This window comes from Aythya ferina, assembly GCF_964211825.1.
Source record: "Aythya ferina genome assembly, chromosome: 2".
Taxonomy (NCBI): domain Eukaryota; kingdom Metazoa; phylum Chordata; class Aves; order Anseriformes; family Anatidae; genus Aythya; species Aythya ferina.
Genome location: NC_140297.1, coordinates 37311624 through 37333850, shown reverse-complemented (window position 1 = coordinate 37333850; position 22227 = coordinate 37311624). Strand labels below are relative to the sequence as shown.

Here is a 22227-nt window from a genome sequence, read left to right as displayed (position 1 = left end):
CTGTCACTAAGATGTTGAAAACAAAAAAAAAAGAGGCAACCTCACACAAATATGGTGAAAATTTTGATAATAAGTTTTGTGAGGTGTATGTGGCTTTTCTTGACAGAAAGAATATTTCTCAATGGAATACCTTCTACAGAAGGATATATTCATGACCCATCTTACTTTCTCTATTTCTACAATGAAGTTGCAGACAGTAAAATACTGTACCCATTTTTGGGTTGAAAGGTCTGCATTTCTTAAACTGTGGGCCATATTTCTTAAGCAGTGGGTGATTTGATAATTTAGCGTTATCAAACAGCTTAAATGAGGTTGCAAATTATTGGATAGCTGTGCTAGCTTAACATCTGCAGATGGGAGGAACAAAGACTGCTTGTAATTGCTGGCCACTGTTTCGTTAATTTTTCCCTTGTGTTTCCTATCTTTTTTTTTTTTTTTTTTAATCTCTCTAGATGAGAGATGTCTTTTTTTTTTTTTTTTTTTGGTCATAAATTTGTAACCTGCAGTTGAGACATCCTGGCATGACGTGGTGTTAATGATAAATAAGTAGTATTGATTCTGCACTCAGGGTCAGGAGCGTACTGCTCTGTTTTCAATTACTTGTGTGTAATTCAGAAATTGTAGTTAGGGAGCATTGATAATATGGTGAATGTGTCATCTGGACTTTTTTTGAGCAGGACAAAATGGTGAATAGATAGTTTAGGAGGAATTTTCTTCTTGCATGCTGCTAGTCCTGTTAACCCTCAAGGAGGAATTCAGTGATTAAGGTGATTTTGGCAAGGGAGAGGAAGTTTCTTCACAAAAATATCATTTGAAATGTGCATTAAATTTACCATAGTTGTCAACAACAGTTGAATTAATAGCAACATCTTGCTGCTTGTCATCTTGGGACTCCCTTGTCCTCACAGTGTACTTGATGCTCTACTAGAAAGATCTGGAAATCTAGACAGGGCTTTAGCCAAGATGCTTGTGGTGATTGGTTTCTTTTCTAGTTTTTCAGCAGCCTTACCCCAAAGAGTAAATTAGATCATTCTTGTTCATTTCTGTCATTCAGTAAGACCTGAAAATGATCTTATTTTTCTGTTTTAACTATAAGCTGGTAAAGGGAAATTGACACCAATGCTGAAAGGTTTGAGAAATATTTTGTTCCAGTCTTTCATAAGTGAATGTTATCTCCATCAACAAACACTGTGCATGCCTAAATTCTCTCGCTTACTTGTGCCTTCAGAAGGACATGAGATCAGCCTGAACTAAACAGCAGTGCTGAGTAAATGGTCTGCATCTCTACCTCCTCTTTGCTCACCTGCAGTAAACAAAACAGCTGAAATTTCAGTATTTCTGCCTCTGCTCACTCCCATTTCTTTTCTATTTTGAGAATAACTGCTGAAATTAACCTTAAACTGTCCAAAGAAAGTGTTTCTCACTAATTGTTCCACATGGAGTTGAAGCATCTTTTTTCTAAACTGTGTAGGACAGTCTCAAGTTCATGTTTCTGGAGACAAGTGAATGGTGACTTCGAATGGATGGGTTTATCTTCAGGTGCAATGAGTATCTGTCAGTCTGTCTGTCAGGAGAACATGCTAGCTGACCGTAGGTGTAACAAAAAGAGCTCCTTAGGGAGGAGTGTGCTTGTCTCAACAAATGTGGCTAACATCTTTAGAGTAACAATGTTTTCTAAAATATAGAATGTACAGTATTTGGAAGATGCACTTTAATGCAGTGTTTTTTCATTACTCATGCAGAATGCTAAAACATACTTTTTTGTTTTAAATAAAACCTTTTTTCCCCCCTCTTACCACAGGATAATGAGAAAAGGACCCCTTTACATGCTGCTGCCTATCTGGGAGATGCAGAAATTATTGAACTACTTATTTTATCTGGTATGTTCCGTTCCTGTTAATGGAAAAAAAAAATTACCTATATGCACATCCAAAGAAATATTTATGTACATCTTAGTTTATGTAGTTTTTATTGAGATATTTAATGTGCTAGAAACTAAAGAAACTTGTATTGAAATTTTGGTTTCCACTCTTATCAGTGTTACAATACCGTGTAGTTGTGCTTTAAAGTATTTTTGGTAGAAAGATATCTCAGTTTTATCTCTTTTTATTTGTAGCTTGATCAGCTTTAGGTAGATCAATGCTAGTTTAAAGAAGTAATAATGTATATGTTATAGGTAGACATTAGCAGCATTGTTTTGGTCTTAAATTGGCCTTCAGAAAGGCCAAATGCATTAAAGTTGAATGCAAAAGATGGAATCCAAAGTTGGTGACAATGTTATTATTCTTAATGATCTTTTGCTGTTGGCTTAAATGCACAGAATGCAGATAGGATCAGCTGGGATTTTAAAAATTGTTTGTCTTATTTTCTATTTATTTGTACTAAGACAAAGTGCAAGTTCTCTAAGACAGTTCATTTTAGTCTTTAAAAAAAAAAAAAAGGGAGGGTGGGGAGAGAACCAAGAAACCAAACCAAAACCTGAAAGCAGAAATTCATTATTGAGGTACTAAATTGATTATCTTTGATCTTGGATGAACGTACCCATCAGATGACTTGAGGTTAAATTCACGATATGGAACTGCTTTAAGGTTAGATAGTGGGATGAAAATACACAATACAGGTACACAATACCTGTGCAAAGGTGGGTATTTTCCCCCACTCACTGCAACCTTTAACAGCACATTTTCCTTTAAGGAAATGTCAATGTAAAGATAGAGAAGTCACTTCCAGATTTTTAATTGAAATTGCCAGGCATAATTTAATTTGTTTATAATTTACCAAAATATAATATTTTCAGTTTATATTACCTGTAATTATATATATGATTATAATTAATTATAATCATATGTACATTATGTACATCTATGTGTATTTACCATGGAAATATTCCATAATGAATTTTTTTTAGACCATGTGAGAAAAAAATTGCCCAGAAAATTTCGACTGTGTTGCTGAGAAGGTGGGTCAGAAAAGCATGCTGTTTGTCCCTGTCCAGAGGAGAGAGGAAAAAAAAAAGTTCTGGTGACTCTTAAGAATATGGAGTGACCCTTTTCTTCTGAAAAGGGATCGGGGATTTGGCAAAGATTTCTTTTTGTTTGGGTTTTCACAGTAATGGGAAAAAAAAAGCCAAATTACAAACTCTGTGAAGTTGTAGTCAGCTGCTTCTGGGACTGAAGCTTCCGATTGGCTTGGGTGAACTGAGTCCAGTTCCCAGAACTGTGACTGAAAAGAAAATCCCTCTCTCCTTCTCTCAGGCAAAGGGCTAATGAAAGGAGAGACATCCTTATTCAGATACTAATGCAGCAAGATCCCAATTGGTCGTAGAAGAAAGGTTAGTCATGCTATTTGGGCACGTAGCCTGGGAATAAGTGTAAGAAAAATTGGAGAACAAAGGAGGGAAGTGAAGAACTAAGAGTTAGGACGGTGCGCCTAGTCCCAAGTTGAACTGTTGCATGGAGGAGAGGATGCAGGGGGCTGCTGTGTCTGGAGATTGTTCAGGAAGACTGGGAGACATTAATATGTCTCAGATGAACTGTAGTTAATAAAAATCACGATTTACTTAAAGCAAAATATTACAAAGCAACATCTTAAATAGCTGTAGAGTCATAAGCTTTGAACGCTGTGGAATATCTCTGTAATAGCAGCCTAACCTGGCTGTGCTTCTGCGTTATGCTGCGGACTTGAATTACGTGTTTAGGGCTTTCTGTAGAAGCACTGCCTCATGAATTGCACAAGGAGGGGCTGCTCTGGGAATGGGTCAGGGTGGTACAGTGAAGGAGACACACACAACAGTTGTTGCATTTGTAAGTGAATGAAGAGGGGCATTAATTGCAGGATGAGAGAGTGATGTCTGCATGTCAAGGCTGCTCAGTAGGAAAGGCGCTGTGCTTGGGCTTTGATCTATATATTTCCCATTTGCAATCTGGGATCTTAGGCAAGCAAGTCTTAAACCAGACTCTTTTTAAAAAGTAGTCGCTAATTTAGTCTTCTTCATTTCTGAATGTGGGATTTGAGATCTTGTAGGTTGTGGAGTGTGAGTGCTTACAGCTGGATCTGAAGAACTGCACCAGCTACTTCTCTGAGAGATTGGGTCTAGGTCCCTCAGTGCACAAGCCAAGATTTTTCTTCTGACTTCCATCTCCTAATTGGAACTTAATTGGAACCACTTAACAGATCTTATTCTCTCCATTTCCTAAAGATACAGAAAATTAATCTGTTGTGATTCAGCTGGAGATCAAGTCTGCCCTTGGGGACAGATTTAGGTTACATTTTGTTATAATACATGAATGTTAAGGAGCAAATAAAGTACATCTGTTACCACAGCAAAGTTTGAAGAAAGTTTGCCATGTTGCATGGCCTCTTTTTGAACAAAGAATAGGTAGTTAAATAACACCTTTGAATAGCAATCTCCTTTATGCAGTAAATTTGGATGTAAACATTGTGTGGCTCATAATTGAGCCATTGTAATACATTTGCACAGGGGATTGAATTAATTAAGCATTGTGGGCTGCTTTCATCCAGGCATTTCTCACCATGCAAGAGCTTGGCTTTGCAACTCATAACATCTTCTGATGTAGTTTTACTGGTATGTTTAGGAACCATTTTGAAGCTATACTGCTAAGCAAGCTATCCTCAACTTTTTCATTCTTCCTTCCAATTGATCATCAAAATTGCTGAAGTCAATATTAATCTTTCCACTACTCAGTGGCTCTTATCTGACTCGTTCATCCTCTATTCTTAGTTAAAGCACGCATTGTACATTACCTAGACATAGATTTTTTAAATTTGATTGGAGTTTACTTTGTATCTCTCTCAGTGGGTCCACATTGCTTTCAAGTAGGTATTTTGGATCATAAATTGCTGTTACAATATCTTAGTATCACTTTACTGTAGACTTAAGCAACCCACATTGTGTTTTTGAAGACAGAACTCATTGAGCCTATTTGCAGACTTCTAGGAAGTAAGCCTTCAGTCTTACAAGCATATTCATTTTGGTTTTGAATTCTTGAGTAAGTTATTTTCCCACCAGCCTTCAGGGTTGCTCTGTGATCTCTCCTCTTGTAGGTTTTTGGCTGGGCAAGGATCATGAAGGTGACAGTTTGTGAACAGCAAAGAAAATTGATTTGGTGGCTCCTGTCTGGGGCTTGACATTTAGATTTTTTTGTTTGATTGATTTTATTTATTTTTTTTTAATCTGGAGGTAGCACTTCAGTGAATTTACTAATAAACTTGTCCCCTAAAGATGTGAATGTTTTACAAGCAAATTCTCTTAACAGACTTCTCTTGAAGTCTGGATGTTCAAATCATCTCTTTTCTTTAGTTTGCAGCTAGATATGTTATTAACATTACCTAAATTTGTTAGATAAGGAGGTGAGCAGTAAATATGAGGCGTAAAGATGCTTGTTTATAGTTTATAGAATGATGGAACAGAAGATCATGTATTAGTCACTTAAAATTTTAGAAGCATTTTTTTCATATTATGCTGTAAAGAGCCGTAACATCCATCAAAGTTGTATTACTACAGTGTAACTAATGTGCAGCTTCATGTCCTGATACAAAAGTATATTTGTTTACTCTTCTTAATTGCACTGAGTTTAATTGTGTACTTGATGACAAACTACTGAGAAATAGAAAGCAACATAATTTAGTCTTGTGTAACTGCATGTCAAGATCCAAATTTTGTTCTTTCAAAGAAGTCCTTATAAAGACTCAAACTCTTCTTTCAGCTAAGTCCTGCAGGGGACTGTTCTGACGGGGCTTATTCTGTTTAAATTTTTTTTTTCAGTTGTCCCAAACTCTTTTTTAAATGCTATCAGAGTAGTTCCTGCAGGCAGGTGAGATGTGAGGAGCAGGATGGATTAGTATTAGTATGATCCCAGATTGTGTTCCCTTGATTAGTAACTTTTTTCATGTTTTCTTTAATATAACATGCATGCTATTATTGCTTTCACTGAAATTAGCAGGCTTCATGAAAAGAAACATGAGTTATGTTGTTTACTTTCAAGTAGGATTAGTTACTGTTATTGCACTGATACTTAATACTAACATAACACATTTCTGTTTGTTTAACCCCAAATTTTCACTGCATGGAGCTCAGCATACACAAATGTGTGGTCTACATCTCATTAAGGTTTAGAAGCCTCTGAGTATTTGTTGTGCTTTCTTGTGGGTCAGCTGTACCGTGTAATAATCAACCTGCTGCTGGAAAACTAGCGTTACTGTAACAACATAGACTTTGTAGGATAGCAAAGACCCTCCAACATTGCTCCCCTCAAGCTGGGTTTCTTTCAGCTCATTCTCAAGCCACGCAAGTATTAAAAGTGCTACTTGCGTGCAATGGCAATCGAACAGCTGAGCTGTTGAAAGGCTGTCGCTGAGAAAATATCAGTGGAATGAAGCTACCTTTGTTTGGGTTGCAAACATGCCCATGTGCAAAGGCCTGTGGTTTCACAGGCACTCCTTTTACACTGGCTGTATCTTTTGGCCTTTTCCTCTTCCTTCCTTCAACAATGTGAGCAACAATTTTCTCTTTAGAGCCGTCCTCACTGTCCTCTGGCAGCAGTTGCTGTGTAGAAGGTAGCTGAAGGAAGCAGCTCTAACTTTTTATGAGAGAGACCAACTCTCATAGCTTATGAAAAAGTACAAATGTTCGTTAGCTCAGGGAGTCTGAGAAACTTGTGCTGCTCTTGGAAGCTCAAGGATTTAATGTCTGAGAGGTGACAAAAACTGTTTAGGCAAGAGAAATTTGGAGGATAACTTGGACTTGATTGTGCTTATCTTCCAGTATTTCTCCATGTTTTTGTCTGTTTGATTGTTTTGTAACAATAAAAATAAAAGTAGATGTTGAAGAGTAATTTCAGCTGCTCAAAAGACATACCAGTCCTATCCCTCTCAATTTTTATAGATTATACTGTACAATAGATTCATATTATTATAGATTCCCTATTACACATTTAGCTTCTACATAGGTAGAAGCTGTCTCTCAAAGTCTTAAATTTTCCAAGTTTCCAGTTTCTCAATAGGAGGTTAGTTTATATTTCACTAATTGTTCAAATTGTCATCTGAAGTTGTCTTCTGTTTTACAAGGTTTTTTCTGCATCTCCCCTTGAATGTTCACATAATTTTCTAGCAGAGAAAATGTTTTTTTCATCCATTCATTCCACTGTGACAATTTCTGCCTGCTGCTTTTAAGTATTTCCATGGTCCTAGATAAAAAGTGGATCAGTCTAAAAGGAAAAAACTTCCAAAACTAATACAAGCCCTCAGGAAAATAGTTAAACTGAATCTAATCACAATGTGGACTATTGGTTATTCTTAGTGATTTGTACCTGGGAACTTCTAATTCTGCAAAAGTGATTCCTAGAAGTATTCCAATATTCTAGATGTTAAACAAGTTTGTTGTTAGCTTTTTAAAATGTAGTCTAAAGATCTTATTTACGTCTTTTACTCTTAAATAAACATGTTTTCATAGTGTCAAATACTGAACAGTAGGTGTCTATTTTACATGCAAGTGGAAACAGTTTTGCTTTATTTGCTTATATTATGTTGTTGTACAATTGCTGGCACATCTTGTACAATAATAAAGGGAAATATTGTCCGTGACAGCCTAAAAATACGGACTACAAACTGGCAGAATGGTGGAAGGCAATTCAATACTTAAAGTTAGTACTGTGGGCAAAGACAGAAATGTCAGTTCCATTGTATTCCTTTTCTGAATCTATTTCCAGCTAGTGATATCTAAATGCTGTAGTGCTTTTTCTAAGGATATCTGCAAATTGGAAGAATTCTGGTGTTGAGTAACAGGCAGGGATTGTCATGGCAAGCTAGCAATATTTCTTATGGAAGGAGAACAGAGGTGAAGTGGATAAAATATAGCTGCATACAGTTGTATGGGACTTTATGGATGAAGAGAGAGGTGTGTGACTGTTTCATGCAGCCCAGTCAACTGTCCATTGCCTGTCTCTTCAAGAGAAGGGTTGAGATGGTAGCTTCTGCTCAAGTGTAGGGGTATTGAAACCAGGGAAGTAGCAACTGCATCACAGAAACATACGTCTGGGTATTGGGGGACATACGGATGTGGCCTGATAAAATTAAAGTTTTCAAAAATCATTTGATAAATTGATGCATGTATTGAGTTCAATACATGTCTCTTAGAAAATAGATTTGCTGAAAGTAAGCACAGGTGGGCTTTTCAGTAGCTACTGTACGAGATAGATAAAATGTCTTTGTCAGTCTTGTAAGTGCAGCTTTGCAAAATGGGATTTAGTATTCAGGGAGGTAAGAAGAATTTGTAACACTTCCCTCCGCAGTTTGAAGAGCAAAAATACTCTGTTCAAATTTGCCTGGATTTGTAAACTTTCTAGGCTGTACCGGTAAAGTTGTTGATGAAGGGAAGTTTTTGCTTAATCTGTCAGTCGAGTCCACCAACATGGAAGAGTATGTTGGGTTGTTTGAACGCTGCAAACTGCTGCACAAGGTGCACGAGAAGGTATTGAGAATCTGAGCAGTGCCCTGCTGGGCATATCAGCAGGTTGAGCTTCCCAGAGATAACACAGCCCAGTAATTTATATGCATGCATGCGTTCAAATCGTCTTTAACAAAAGGCAATTGAGTAAAGGTGTAATGTATTTTCTAACATTTATTTGCAGTGATCTGCAGTAGAGCTTTACCTCAAAGTATAAAGGATGCGAACTTTGTCCCTGTGGGTATGGGTACGTTTAGGTTTCAGGGAGCTTTCTGTCTCATCTCTTTCAGATGCTCATCTGAAGGGGGAACTGAAGCATTTTCTCAAAATCATGCTGGAAGAAGTAAAAACAGCCTAGAGAGGGGACTAGATGCAAGGTTGCTTGGAGAGGCTGTTTTATGAAATGTAAATCATTCTTGGCAGCATGTCATCTTGGAGAAATTTAAGGGGGAACATCTCTTGATGTTGATTTTAAATCCTATTTTATTTAATGTAGGAAGAGCTACATCTCTCCTGATTCCCATAGTATTCCTACGTTAATAGTGCATACAAACGTGGTTGGTTTTTTTTGATAGTACACCTGTTTTAATTATTTTAACTTTGCCTTTCAATCCAATGGGTTTGGAGCCGATGGGTTTTTTTGTTGTGAAGAAGCAAACTCGGTTGCTTTTTCTTAGATGAGTGCATCAAAGAGACATGTCTTTTGTCAGAAGTGAGCTTTGTTCTTCCGTTGTCAGAGAATCTATAATTTTTTATGCATTTGAAAAGATAACTTGTTTTAGTGTTCAGTTATTACATTTCTTTGATGAATATAGGATGTCCTAGACTTATGTTTAGGCTTATTTTAGGTGAAAGATCACTTATGGGTCAGAGCCGTTACTGTTTTGTGTTTTGCTCTTCTGAGGGCCATGTTACTTTTAAACATCACTTCAAATTTCCTTAGATGCTTCTTTAACTACCTCTGGTTTTCTTTCCTGCCAGAAACTAAACCACCTTTTGGTATTCTTTTCCTTTAGTCCTAGCTAGTTTGGTTAACTTACCACTGATAAAAGCTTTTATATGGCATCTTTTTGTATTTATTCCTGCCCTCTTCTGATGGGCTTTTTAGACTGTTAACCTACCAAAAATATCAGTGAGCGACTTGGCTGAGCCCATAAACACATCATGGAGCCTCAGCACGTTCTCATGGAAATTAAGTAAGTGCCACTTCCTTGCAGTGGGATCGTGCTGGGTGTGGGGCTCCTCCTAGCTCAGGCTTGATCGCCTGGGTGGATCTGACTTGACCTCAGACCCTGAGAATGCATTTTCCAGAGGAAAATCAGAATGGTGATTATTAACTCCCTTCATTCTTACTGTGTATCATATTTTGCGTTAAAACATTTCAAAGATGTTTGTATCCTAAAGTTAGAAGCAGAAAGCAATTAGACTTCGAAAGTCCTCCTTCCTTGGTTGTTGGCTGTAGGTGTGAAGTTAGGTGGAGATTGGTGCATCATTTGGGCTCGTTGTTTTGTCTGATGTGCTAAAACCAAGAAGTGGCTAAAAATAACCTGGAAGACGGTCAGAAGAATTAAAGACTTCTGTCTGATATGTCATCCATTGATTATATTCTCATTTAGTGATTATTCAGGTCGTCTTTTGGGAAAGATTACCAAAAATCCTAAGAAAATTCTGCTGACATTTATAGCCATCAAATTATTTTTCACTTGGGCTCTATGCAGAATTAGAGATAGTCTATTGCATTATGCTACATGACATGATGCACTACAGTAAGTCCTTTTGATGGTTGACAAAAGTAGATGTTTATGCTAAGATTAAGTCTCTTAAACTTTTGTTAGAATATATTTTTCTTGAGTGGAGTTAGACTTCTTCTCCGTTCCTTCAGACTTATTTTCCAAAAGCTTTAGAACTTGGAGAGACCTATAAAGCTTCTGAAATTTAGACAAGGAAGGAAAAAAGTCCTTGAAATTGTAACCAATAATTAGAGACCTCAGGCTCTGTCATGTACTTGGAGGAAGACCTAGGGTCAAAGTGGGAGTTTGGTTCCAAAATCGGCTGCTTTGGTGTGTTCTTAAGTCAGAAGGGGAAGGATTGACCACAAAAAACAAACTCACAGAACTGACTTCACATCTTTGTGTTGCGTAGTACATGCAGTCATCAGTTTGTATGGACAGTTAAGTTCCTTGGTCGGGTTGTTCAGATAACTGGGAAGGATTTCACTGTTGGTGCAGGTCTGGCAGACTTGGACCAAAATATCCCGTTTCTAAGCCGAGTATCCTTACCAGTATCCTGACCAGTAGCTTGTTTGATGCTTTGTGCCTTACAGATCTTTCACCCTTCTTTATTTATTTATTTATTTATTACTTGTATAGAAAAAATTAAAGTTGGTTCTGAAATAGTACTAATATGGCTAGCTTGAGAAATTAATAGTCTCTGACCAGATAGCATTAATGTTACTGTAGGGTATCATCCATTACTCTGTGAATTATTTTTAAGAATATTTCCAAATTACATTTGCAAACACTGAGTTTAAATTCTCGTGCCTCTGTAAGATCATCTGTTTCCAAATACAGATGGCTAAATTTCCACACAAGGTATTAAGAAATGTATAAGGCTTTGGGTACGTGTATATATATGTACACATAGAAATATAAATGCGTATACATGCATCATTTAAAAATTAAACGATTAAGCTTCTTGCAGTAAGTAGTTAAGCTGCTTCCTTCAGGAAAAGTCCCCCACCCTTCTTTCCTTTTATTATTACAAAAAAAATCCCAAACCAGATTTGTCTCTTACAGATGTTTGTGCAACCTCTGTTCCTGTGTAGGACAGCTCTTTCTTGGGCACGCTTTTAGGATTAGAGAGGTGTGGTTGTTACAGTCTAGCTCAGGCAGGGCGGTCCTGCAGTGGGCTAGGTGCCCTGGTGGAGTGGAGAAGATGCATTTCCAAACCCCCAGTAGAAGAGGAAGCGTTATTCTACCTACCTACTGTCCCACATCATCCCACACCTGGACAGTAGACTATCCAATGGCAAGGAAACTGGAGGGTGAGGGAATAGTTGTAGCCTCTCTCTTTTTTAAAGGAGAATTTCATCTACATTGGGAAAGTGTGAGATTTTTGTTGCTGAATGAAGGCGAGGAATCTGTCTTTCTATCCCAACAGTCTTTTATGTACCTTTAGAAATACAAAAGATTATAGAGGATTACCTGGTGTAAAAAGATGAGTACATTTTGATGGAAGGGTATTATAGATGGAGTGTTAAAAAGAATTTTCTCAAAGAGTGGACTTCAGCTGGAGTAAAGACTTATTTTTTGGGTGTTGTGCTGTAAGCCTAAAATAAGCATTTTCCAACAATTCTCTCCCTGTACATGAGAATATTTAACTCTTTATAATAAACACATTGTTAATTTCTGTTGTTTTCCTATTTTTTGTTACAGGAGCTAGAGTTAATGCCAAAGACAGCAAATGGTTGACTCCTTTACACAGAGCTGTGGCATCTTGTAGTGAGGTATGCTTTTTTTTTTGACTGCTTTGTATTAAGATAAGACATCTTAAAGTACCTTCTGTTCTTTGTTCAGCTTTTTACAGAGTAAAACTCCTCCAAATGGTTGGAATTGCAGAACACTTGAAACACTTTGTTTAACATATTGACAGTACATATATATTTATCATATGTCTGTGTAGGAAGAAAGGAGGAAAACAATAAACTTGCAGATTTCAGCTTTGCTCTTTACTTAAATGCCATCTCCCTAGCAGAGAAGATTCTGCATGCGATGTTCTGAACTCCGCTGTACCTTTTTTTTTTTTTTTATGGTAACCAGAATGGTTCAGCATAAGGGAACTAGAGATGAAATAGGATTTAATATGGAATCTGCAGCACAATGTGCCTTTTTTTCATGTCTTAAGAAAGAAACAAACAAAACAAATCTCAACCCTAATGAGTAATGATAGTATTGAAAACCACTTTAAAACTTATAAATGAAATATTTATAAAGGTTTTGAAGTCTACCAGTAACACAGTTACGAGAATGTAGTGATTTAAGAGTGAATTTGTTATTGTTCCTCTGTTGTTGATGTTCTTATAAAAATTTAAATGTATGTAGAAGATCAAAACAGAGAAATGCTGTGCTTGTTATGTGGAAGAGTTTATGCAAAATTATCTCCTTTGAGATCTTGAGTCAGGCTGATGCTCACTTCAGTACGTCTCATAAGAAAAGGTGTTTTGTTTTGAGGGGTGTGTGCTCTTTAAAATTCTGTGCACGTGATTGTTTGAGAAGATGGAATTGAATAGTTTGGTTCTGGCAAGCACCGAGCTTCAAGTATTCGATCCACAAACTATCTAAACAGCCCTTGTTTCAGTTTTTGCTCTAGAATTCCCTGGGTAAATTATATTCTTTTGTCACTATCATTAATAGCTAAGTTATATGGAGATGGTGTTACTCAAAACCGTGTTTGAAAATCAAGGGAGCCTTATTCACAAATGCAGTTTGTTCTTTTTGAGTTTTTTTTAGGCTTCAGTCAGCTCCCAAAGGAGCTGAAGTACCAAATACTGCGTTCTTCAGAGGGACAACAAAACTCATGAAATCAGTGAAGCTTGTAGAGAGGAGGGCTGCAGTCAAACTGGACCTAAATGATAACTTCAAGAAATGTGACTTTGCTCTTTTTTTTTTATTTAATGTGGAATATTTTAAACAAAATACTAACCAAAGGTGCAAACAACGCAAGTAAACCAATCAGACCATTTAGCCTAATAGCAGGGGTAGGCTCTTGTCGGAATTTTCTATTTATAAACATGGCACGTCATTGGAGACCGCACAAATGGAGAGGTGGTTGATACGCCAAGGCACTGGTTTGCAGCTGACAGTTGTACGTGGTTTTAAGGCATTAAATGAAAAAAGCTGTAATGACAAAAACCCTGATAGTGATTTCAGTAAAGCATGCGGTCTTATCCTTGAAGCAAGGGCACTTGCAGTCAAATAAAGACGCTGAATGATGCAAAATAGCTGCTGTTATGGATTTTGCTGTCAGCTGCATGAGTTCAAGCAACTTCATGTCAAGACTGTCAGGCTCCAGACCTTAATATTTGCATACTCTAGTCTACATACTACAGCCTACTTTGCTGGGGGAATCTGACCAGATCCACTAGTTTTTGAAATGTGTTGATATATATCCATAGAGAAGTAGAAGATGGGATATTTTTATGCAACTTTTATGTTTTCTTTTATGTGGTGCTTTCTTCTGCAGCAGAGTTAATAGCTATTCTGAAGTTTCTTTATTCCAATTAGTTTTTTCTTAAGATTTGGTCCAAAGAAGCCAAAAGTTCAAAATATCGATTAGATTTTTCAATTATTAAATCTGCTTAAGTTTTTCTTAGAAAATAAAAATTGTTGCATTTATCACTTAAATTACAAGTGTGTGATGCAGTATTTTAACTTTCATATTTATTCCTATTTTCTTTTTTTATTAAAATAGAAGAAATTTCAGTTTCTTGACATAATTCATTGCACTTAATAGAATCCAGTATTATTTAGCATTCTGCTCATGGCTGAGAATAATACCTAGCTGTTGGACCACAGTGTGATTTGAAGTTTCCATTAACTACTTTTCATAATCTATTTTAAGTTCAAAGTGCCAGCCATTTATTTGTGTGCTCAGTGTTTGAGTTGGAAGTCACTTAAAGCAATTAGTGAATTGTGGGAACGTCATAAAGTTGATGCAAAATGCAGTATTCATTGTCATGTTAATGCCAATAAGTGATTTTTTTTCTATCTTTCAGTTTTGTGCACGTATTTTAATTGGACTTGTTTATCTTGCCTTATAAAATTTTCATAGCTTTTGCATTTAACAAAAGGAAATGAATACTGGCTTTGTGAGATGGAATATAGTGCAATATTTGGAAAAAATTTTTCAGGAGTTTTGCAACAGCAGATGCTGAAACTCTTTGTGATGTTGCTCTGTTTTATCTGTGGTTCTCTAAATGTACATGTCATAAGTTCATCTGTCTCTCTGACATTTCTAGATTTTGGCAGTTCAAAAGTTTTGCCTAGCGAATTGATGAAAGTGCATTGCAAGTTCGTAGAAACTTACTAATCTTTGGCAGTGGAGGAATTCCTGAGGAGATTTATTGAGCTTTGTAAATTAGTTGTGATGATGAAATAACTTGCCAGCTGGTCCACAGAATCGGAAAAAAGACCTGGAAATGGTTGATGCAGTTGAACCCTGTAGGGAGTATGTTCCTCATGTCCTTGAGAGGATTCACAAGGGTGGATTTATGATAAAGTACCAAACCACAAGAATATGCTTACAAAAGAACAAATTGCAGATGGTTTTATTCCATTAGACTTTATATATGGTGTATGCATACGCAAATATATATTTAGATTTAAAATGTAGCATTTAAAATCTTTACTAAGTGGCTTGTTTTTTATTTCCATGTTTTTAAATGTTTTCAGGATGCTGTTCAGGTGTTGTTAAAGCATTCAGCAGATGTCAATGCTCGTGATAAGAACTGGCAGACACCCCTACATATAGCAGCTGCAAACAAAGCTGTGAAATGTGCTGAGGCTTTGGTGCCTCTTCTAAGTAATGTAAATGTGTCTGATCGAGCAGGCAGAACCGCATTGCATCATGCAGCCTTCAGCGGACATGTTGAGGTATGAGTTATTTTTCTTAGCTTGTTTCCTATGTATTGTTCTGTCCAACACATTCTAATTTTTAGCTTCTCAGGTAAAAATCACGTTTCTCCCTATCCCTTCAAAAAACACAGGCCAAAACCCTATTTCGTATTTCAGTTTGTCTTTTGCATGGATCTGTGTACAGATTGGTTGTATTACACCATTTAGTTGGAATATTATTGTACCACACCTCTCTAAAGACATAAGCAAATTTATCCAAGTTAACTGGAGTCTAAATTAGTAATAGATAAATTTAAAATGGAAAAAAATAATCTTTTCAGTAGATAGTGAATATATAGAATCTTGCCACTGAAAGGGGAGAAAGTACATGCAACAAGCTCCAACTTACTAGTTTTCAAACCCTGAAAAGTGATTCTTGAGAAATTTTTACAGTAATTGTGGTAGGTAATTGGAGAGAAGTTGGCAGTAGGCTTGCTTTTGGTGATTGCCTTTAGTACATCCTTTGGCCTGAAGATCTCAAAGATTCCACAGGTTTGTCATATTTAATTCATAAATCTTTTTTGTTGGTGTCGAATTTTCTGTTCCTTACAGTCACTTTGTTACTGCTGCCAAGGTGGATGACCAGTTTTTTAAGAATGTGGAATATTCAAAACCACACATATTGAAATTCTTTGAAACACACACATTTTTGTCTTCTCCTGTGATTTTCTTTGCCTAAGTTTTAAGTAGACTTTTCCACTGTGAATAAAGGATTTCTTTTCTTTCTGTTTGTCCCAGATGGTCAGCTTGCTGTTGTCTAGAGGAGCCAATATTAATGCATTTGACAAGAAAGACAGAAGAGCTATACACTGGGCAGCATATATGGGTATGTACATATTTGCTGTTGATTACTATGGTGATAGTTAAAATATAAATAACCTTATGTTTAGTGGATTTGTATATTTCTGGGAAAAATACTTAGATGATAAGCATTAAAGTTATCTGTGAATTTGCCAGAAAACCATTAATAGTATACTTCTAATGGCCATGTAAATATGTTTTTGTGGTTGGAAAATGAATTTGTTTGAAAAGGAAAAATCAATTTTTATCTAAAAATAGGAAACTATGTTCCTTACTCAGCAGGAGTCTAATCATAGGTGATGCTTTGCAGCAGTGCTGAACTAAAAGCAAACAATTACTACAAGAGGCACCTCAAACAGAGGGTGGTTATGCCAGCTTGCTTCAAAGTAATTCACACGCAGCTGCTGATTGTATTTGTCATTGCAGAATGTATTGTGCCTGTTCAGAAGCCAAAAAACACTTCAAAACACATGTTCATTTTATGCCTCTAACTTTCAGAAAGTCTAAAGTTCTTCTTTGATGTGTGCAATGTGCCATACATGAACAGTGAACAGCCAAGTTTCAGTACCAGTTTCAAGAAGACAACAGTTGATGATTCCATCGTCTTACTTGTTATTCAGTATTTTAGCTTATTGTTTCATAACCTTATCCAGCCAAGGGAAAAAAGTAAAAGCAGTAGCATCAGTCTTGTGTGAATCTACATGGGAATTTGAAGATGAAATATGGAACTAAAATGTGATCATATGTGATTTGTTGTTCCTTTTATGTTCTGATGATTTGCATTTTTCTTTGTATTTAATATAATGAAATGTTAGATTTCCCTAGAAAATACGTATTTATATGCACATGTTACCATCTTATGAAACTTAAAGAGAAGAACATTCAGGAGAACACGGTCCTATTCTTTGCAGCATTATTTTTTTTTCAGAGGTGATTTAATGTGAACATTGTGGGGTTTTTTGTTTGTTTGTTTTTCAGTTAGTCTAAGATAAAAATAGCACTTGAAACTAACATCTCAGTGAAAACCTTGAACTGTGGTTTACAAAGGAGCATCTTGTATATAAATTAATGCACAAGGAGATTAATTCCTCTACTACCCCTTCTCTGAGTAAAATGAACAATTTTTATTCTATCTGATATCAAACAAACAAAAAATATGGCATAAACTGGGAGATTATGTAGACATCTGTAAGGCTAGGGTAATTCTGCCTTGGCAGTCTGATCTTAGGCAAAATGTCCCTGAATATGCAGTTTGATATTCATGTTCATCATTAGAAATTAGACACTCATAAATACGCATAATGCTTTGTAATGTGTACGGGAGGGGAGAGGAGCAGTTGTTAACAATAGATTTGAAGTTGCTAATTAAACACATTTCTCATCTGTTATTCAAAAAGTAGTGACATCGAGTATCTTACACCTGCTTTCCCAGTCTCACCATGAAAAAGGAAATGGAAGCAATAACTTAAACATGGAAATAAAGTTTTAAAATCAGCTACTGAGCAAAGCAAAAGAGCAGCATGTATGTGTGTGTTAACTTACCCTATTTAAATACCGTTTGATGAAAAACCTTACGCTGAGCTTCAGGGGATTGACAATGAATTGTTCATTGTATGAAATATGCTTTGGTCCAAGGACTAAAAATTCTAGTCTTTACAAATGAAAAAAGAAGCATTCACTTACAGATTTAGGCTTCACATAAAAGTGATCATCTCATAAATGCCTGGATTTATTCAAAAGTAGAATTATTAACTATTGTCTTTGCAGATTTCTGTAGTTTTGGGCCAATTTCAAATTAGTCCTATGTCCCTGCCAGTATAGGTCTGAAATAATCTGATAGGAACGAAAAATAAGGCTGCGAAATGCTGAAAAGAACAATAGGACGGTGCTGAGATGTCTTCAGAAGAAAAGATTTGAAGATGCTAGTAAATTTTGAAGAGACTGTGACAGCATTAATACTCTGAAGTTATTTTTTGAAAGCCCCTGGAATTGTACTTCAAGTACTGATACCAGTTAAACAGAGAAGTTGGAGAACAGCCTTCATTATTTATCCAACATTCTTTGGAATATTTTGCATTAGTATTTCATAATTATTTAGAGAAATTTCTTTGACAGGCTGTTCAATCACTTTAAGGTGACTGTTCGCAAAATTTTTGTTGAATGCAAGTAAATGCATGAGATGGCAGGGATTTGACAAACATCAGATAGACATTTTCTGGCTTGTGCTCACCAGGATGGAAAAAAAAATCCTCTATTTTTCAGATGAGCTACATTTATTCCATTTTTAATGAGTGCTATTTCATAGGCTATTAGTAGGAAATTCTCTTAATGAACAGAGTGGGAAAAATGTCATTTATCTGATGTCTGTCATCCTAGAAATACTTGCACACAATAGAGTAGGAAAAAAGAACTCCTAGAGGAGTTCAAACAAGCAAAAGAAATCCTTATATGTCTCCCTCACAATTTCCAGCCATTTTACATTGCTCCAGTTGTTAGAAGAAAGCCTTAAAGCTTTTCCACTGGATAAAATAGACCGTAGAGTAAAAAAGAAATTAGGCTCTTCGTCATTCTCCTATAAATAACTGTGTAGGGTTACATCCATTGTTTCCCTTCCTTCCTGCTTTTCACACGGCTCCTTTGCTGTCCAGCTGTAATGCTGCAACCAAAATGGACTTGGGATCGTGAGTGTTAGCGCTGCCTTGTCAGCGTGTGGGAATGGCTCCTGAGCGCTTCCTACTTGAAGTGTCTCGCTCTCCTGTGTGAGCATCTTCCACTGATCGCTGTTTGCGTTTAAATGCAGGTCAGGGATTTTTTTTTTTTTTTTTCCCTTCACTTTAAAGTTCTGTGCCACTGCTCTGTTCAGTATTTCTCTTTCTTTCACCACTTTCAATATCTTGTGTACTGCTGTCTGTCATGCAGGGCTTGTTTCCATTCTTGTCTCCACTATGTTTGGGTAATACGATGAGTATCATGTTTAACTTTCTCTTTCTCGGTCTTTTCTACTGAAGTAATGCAGAAATCATAGAATGAAATGCTGCAGCACCTCCCATTGCCCTGGTTAGCTCAGTGTGCTTCTGATCTATAGAGCTTGGTGAGGGTCTTTGTGTATTTTGGGGCCATGCAGTACTGTGGTGACTGAAAGTTTATTAAAACATCTTCGTATTCCTTCGGGTAGATATTTCCTTTCCAAACTTGTGCACATTAGTTTAATAGTTGAAAAAGCAGCCCCCCTTTGTTTATGAAGCACTTAAACTGAGGGCTGGATTTGATGCATGGTACTTAAATGTCTGACTGGATAACCATAAGTATTCAGTGTTCCTCTCCTTCCACTCTCCCCCACATTTTTTTTAAAGCTGAGATAAGGGTTTCACTTGAAAGGTAAAACAAAAAATCCTACTTCTTTATGATTCAGGTAAAGCACTAAATCTATCAGACTATTTGCATTGAGTGTCCTCTCTTCTATTCTGCAGACTTTGTCATGATTATCTACGTGGCATACGTTTCTGTGTTTTCAATGATAGATTTGTTTGGCAATTCAATTAACTGAGTGAGAAGGACAGATTTTTGGCTACCTCCTTTTCATAGCTTCTCTCTTGGAGCACAGCGTCACAGTGGCAAGAAAACTGAAACTGGAGCCAGGAGACGTGGTCAAGGAAAGAGCTCGACTGTGCCTTGCAAGAGTGTGATTACTGGGGGGGGGGTTATGTTGAAATACCCTCCTCTGGAGATGAATAATGTATGTGGCTTTTATAGTTCATGAAAGAATTAAGAGAACAACTCCTTACTTTCCAGATTAGGTCCAAATGAATAATGTTTAGTTCGTATTACAATAATTGTACAATTATTCCATTTGTAAATCTGTTCTGAGGAATATAAAATACAGCTGCTTTTTTTTTTTGTTTTGTCTATTCTTTTAGGACATATTGAAGTTGTGAAATTACTTGTGGCCCATGGAGCTGAAGTAACGTGCAAAGACAAGAAATCATATACACCCTTACATGCTGCAGCATCTAGTGGGATGATCAGTGTTGTCAAATACCTTCTCGACCTTGGAGTTGATGTAAGGAAGAATAAAAGTGATACTTTCGTTGTTGTTTGAAATGCTCTTGTTATTATTGTAGTACACTGTTTGTGTGTGTGTTTATGAAATGGTGAAAATAGTGAAAGTATTTTTGACAATCTTCACGTGCTTTGTTTTTTTTATAGTTGTGCTTTTTTTGTTACAAAATTTCATTTCTCCAGGTAGCTTTAGAGCTTTGCAGTTTTTGCAGAATTGTTTGAAAAGAAATTTGTGTTTAATACTATTTTTGTTCACTTGGTATTTCTGACTCTTAGACTGGAACTCAGGAAATAGGAATTCTGTTCCCAGCCTTGCCACACATATCCCTTTTGAACTGCAGGAAATTGAACTCTTTTGCCTCAGTTCTTTGTAAAATATAGATGTTACTGAATTTCTTACACCACATATACTTTGAGAAATGTTATGGATTGTCAGAAACTTTAATACTAGATTGAGGAAGACCATATTAATGTAGAAATGCAAAATAAATTAAGAGGCAGTACAGTACCTGCATATAGGAAGTATGTTAACAGAAAACTGTGAAACCGTGTAAGAAAGGTACATTTTGCATCATATTTTACCTTTGCAAGATTGCAGAATGCTGCCCAAGTTTTATCTTGAGAAGTAGATCAGAATTCAGTATCCCATCGTGCACAACAAATTTGATTTCTCCCCCTTCCCTTCCCCGACTTACAAAAAGTACGCACTTCAGTCTTGTTTGGTTTAGAGATCAGATCGGATGTTTTCTGTCTTGGATACTTCAACAGTAGCATTTATATTATAGTTCATTAGCGAAGCATGTGTGTTTGCATTTTAGAAGTAGTTCATAACCAAAATTCCTGTTACCCTCGGGTCCTGAATATCATTAAGAAGTTAGCCTGCGTGCGTGTGTGTGTGTCTGCATCTAGGAGTTCTAGATTTAAATGCCTAAAACTTATTTTGGGGAGATTCTCCGTCCTTTTGACACCTGTTTTTAACAGAAACCTGCACGTGCTGTTGAGAAATGATAGAGATTCCTTAGGTGCTTAAGCTGCTAGTCTGTAATGTCTGTACAAATTGTCACTGCTGACGTGCTTTGTGTGTATCCAGTTGCATACTGCATACAGGAAACTGGCATAGACACAATTGGAGGAGGTTGGCTCTGTTGAAAAACAATTATACCCTTCCCCTTCTCAGACGAAGCAGTACGTCCAGACCTTGCTCTTAATTTCTGGCTTTGAAGAATTCAAAAACAGAATGAAGTTGTCTCATGACACCAAATTTTCTTTGTGGTAATTAAAAACTGCTTTCAGACAGGTTTTCGCTTATTAACTGTTTTGTTGTTGTTGTTGTTGACAGATGAATGAACCAAATGCCTATGGAAATACTCCGCTCCATGTGGCTTGCTACAACGGACAAGATGTTGTAGTGAATGAACTCATAGACTGCGGTGCTAATGTGAATCAAATGAATGAGAAAGGTTTTACACCTTTGCACTTTGCTGCTGCGTCGACACATGGAGCATTGTGTCTAGAACTTTTGGTCTGCAACGGAGCAGATGTAAATATGAAGGTAGGTGAATCCAAAGTCATCCATTTGCTCTTATAGATGCAGTATAGTTTTATCAAAGGTGACTTCTCAAAGCTGTTAGGGCAATGTGTAGAAGTTCTTACTAATTGTTGGAGTCCTTCTGTGAAAAGTATTATAGAAAAAATAAGATTGCTTCAAAGAAGTTGTCTAAATCTTAAATCTATGGGATGTAGTAAGAAGCCCAGAAGGAAAAGATGACAATAGTATCTGGTCAAACTTTATTATGTTTAAATATCAGAAGTCCCTGTAATCTTGTTTTCCCGAGTCTGTCTATATAAGTAAGAGCAAATCGTAATGCAGAAGAGCATAATTTTCTTATAAGCAAAAAGCATAAAAGAAATCAAAGATTTTTCAAAGAAACGTGTCTGAACAGGCCAGTGGCTGGAGCAGTTGTATGAAGGGTAAAATAGACCCTTGAGAGAGATGAGATCTCCTTTCTTTCGTGTGAAGCTAATTTTGGCTTTAGTAATAAAAGCTTAATTGTGTTCAGAAGTATTCAGTATCAGGCTGGGGAAAGTGGGAAATAAGTATGTGGAAGGAAGAGTCCAAAAGTACAGTGTATCTAATTGCCTGTACCACTGCTCACCTGTGGTAGGAAGAGAAGTATCGATACTCTTGTTTCTTTTTTTTGTGTGTGTTAATAGTTATATCAATTTCAGTAC

General features: G+C 36.6%; 1 protein-coding gene across 5 annotated transcripts in view; it reads left to right on the top strand.

Annotated features, from left to right (window-relative positions):
- ANKRD28 (ankyrin repeat domain 28) overlaps positions 1 to 22227 on the top strand; it is a gene marked incomplete at its 3' end in the record, with an annotated part of 117426 nt that overhangs the window by 59022 nt on the left and 36177 nt on the right. For 4 of the 5 annotated variants that reach the window (XM_084507554.1, XM_084507553.1, XM_084507552.1 and 1 more), the window contains exons 3-8: positions 1802 to 1880; positions 11899 to 11969; positions 14914 to 15114; positions 15874 to 15961; positions 19854 to 19996; positions 21335 to 21547. In XM_084507554.1, the coding sequence (XP_084363680.1) occupies positions 1802 to 1880; positions 11899 to 11969; positions 14914 to 15114; positions 15874 to 15961; positions 19854 to 19996; positions 21335 to 21547 (795 nt within the window). The remainder of the gene's footprint in view (positions 1 to 1801; positions 1881 to 11898; positions 11970 to 14913; positions 15115 to 15873; positions 15962 to 19853; positions 19997 to 21334; positions 21548 to 22227) is intronic. The other variant, XM_084507555.1, reaches the window with a different exon arrangement.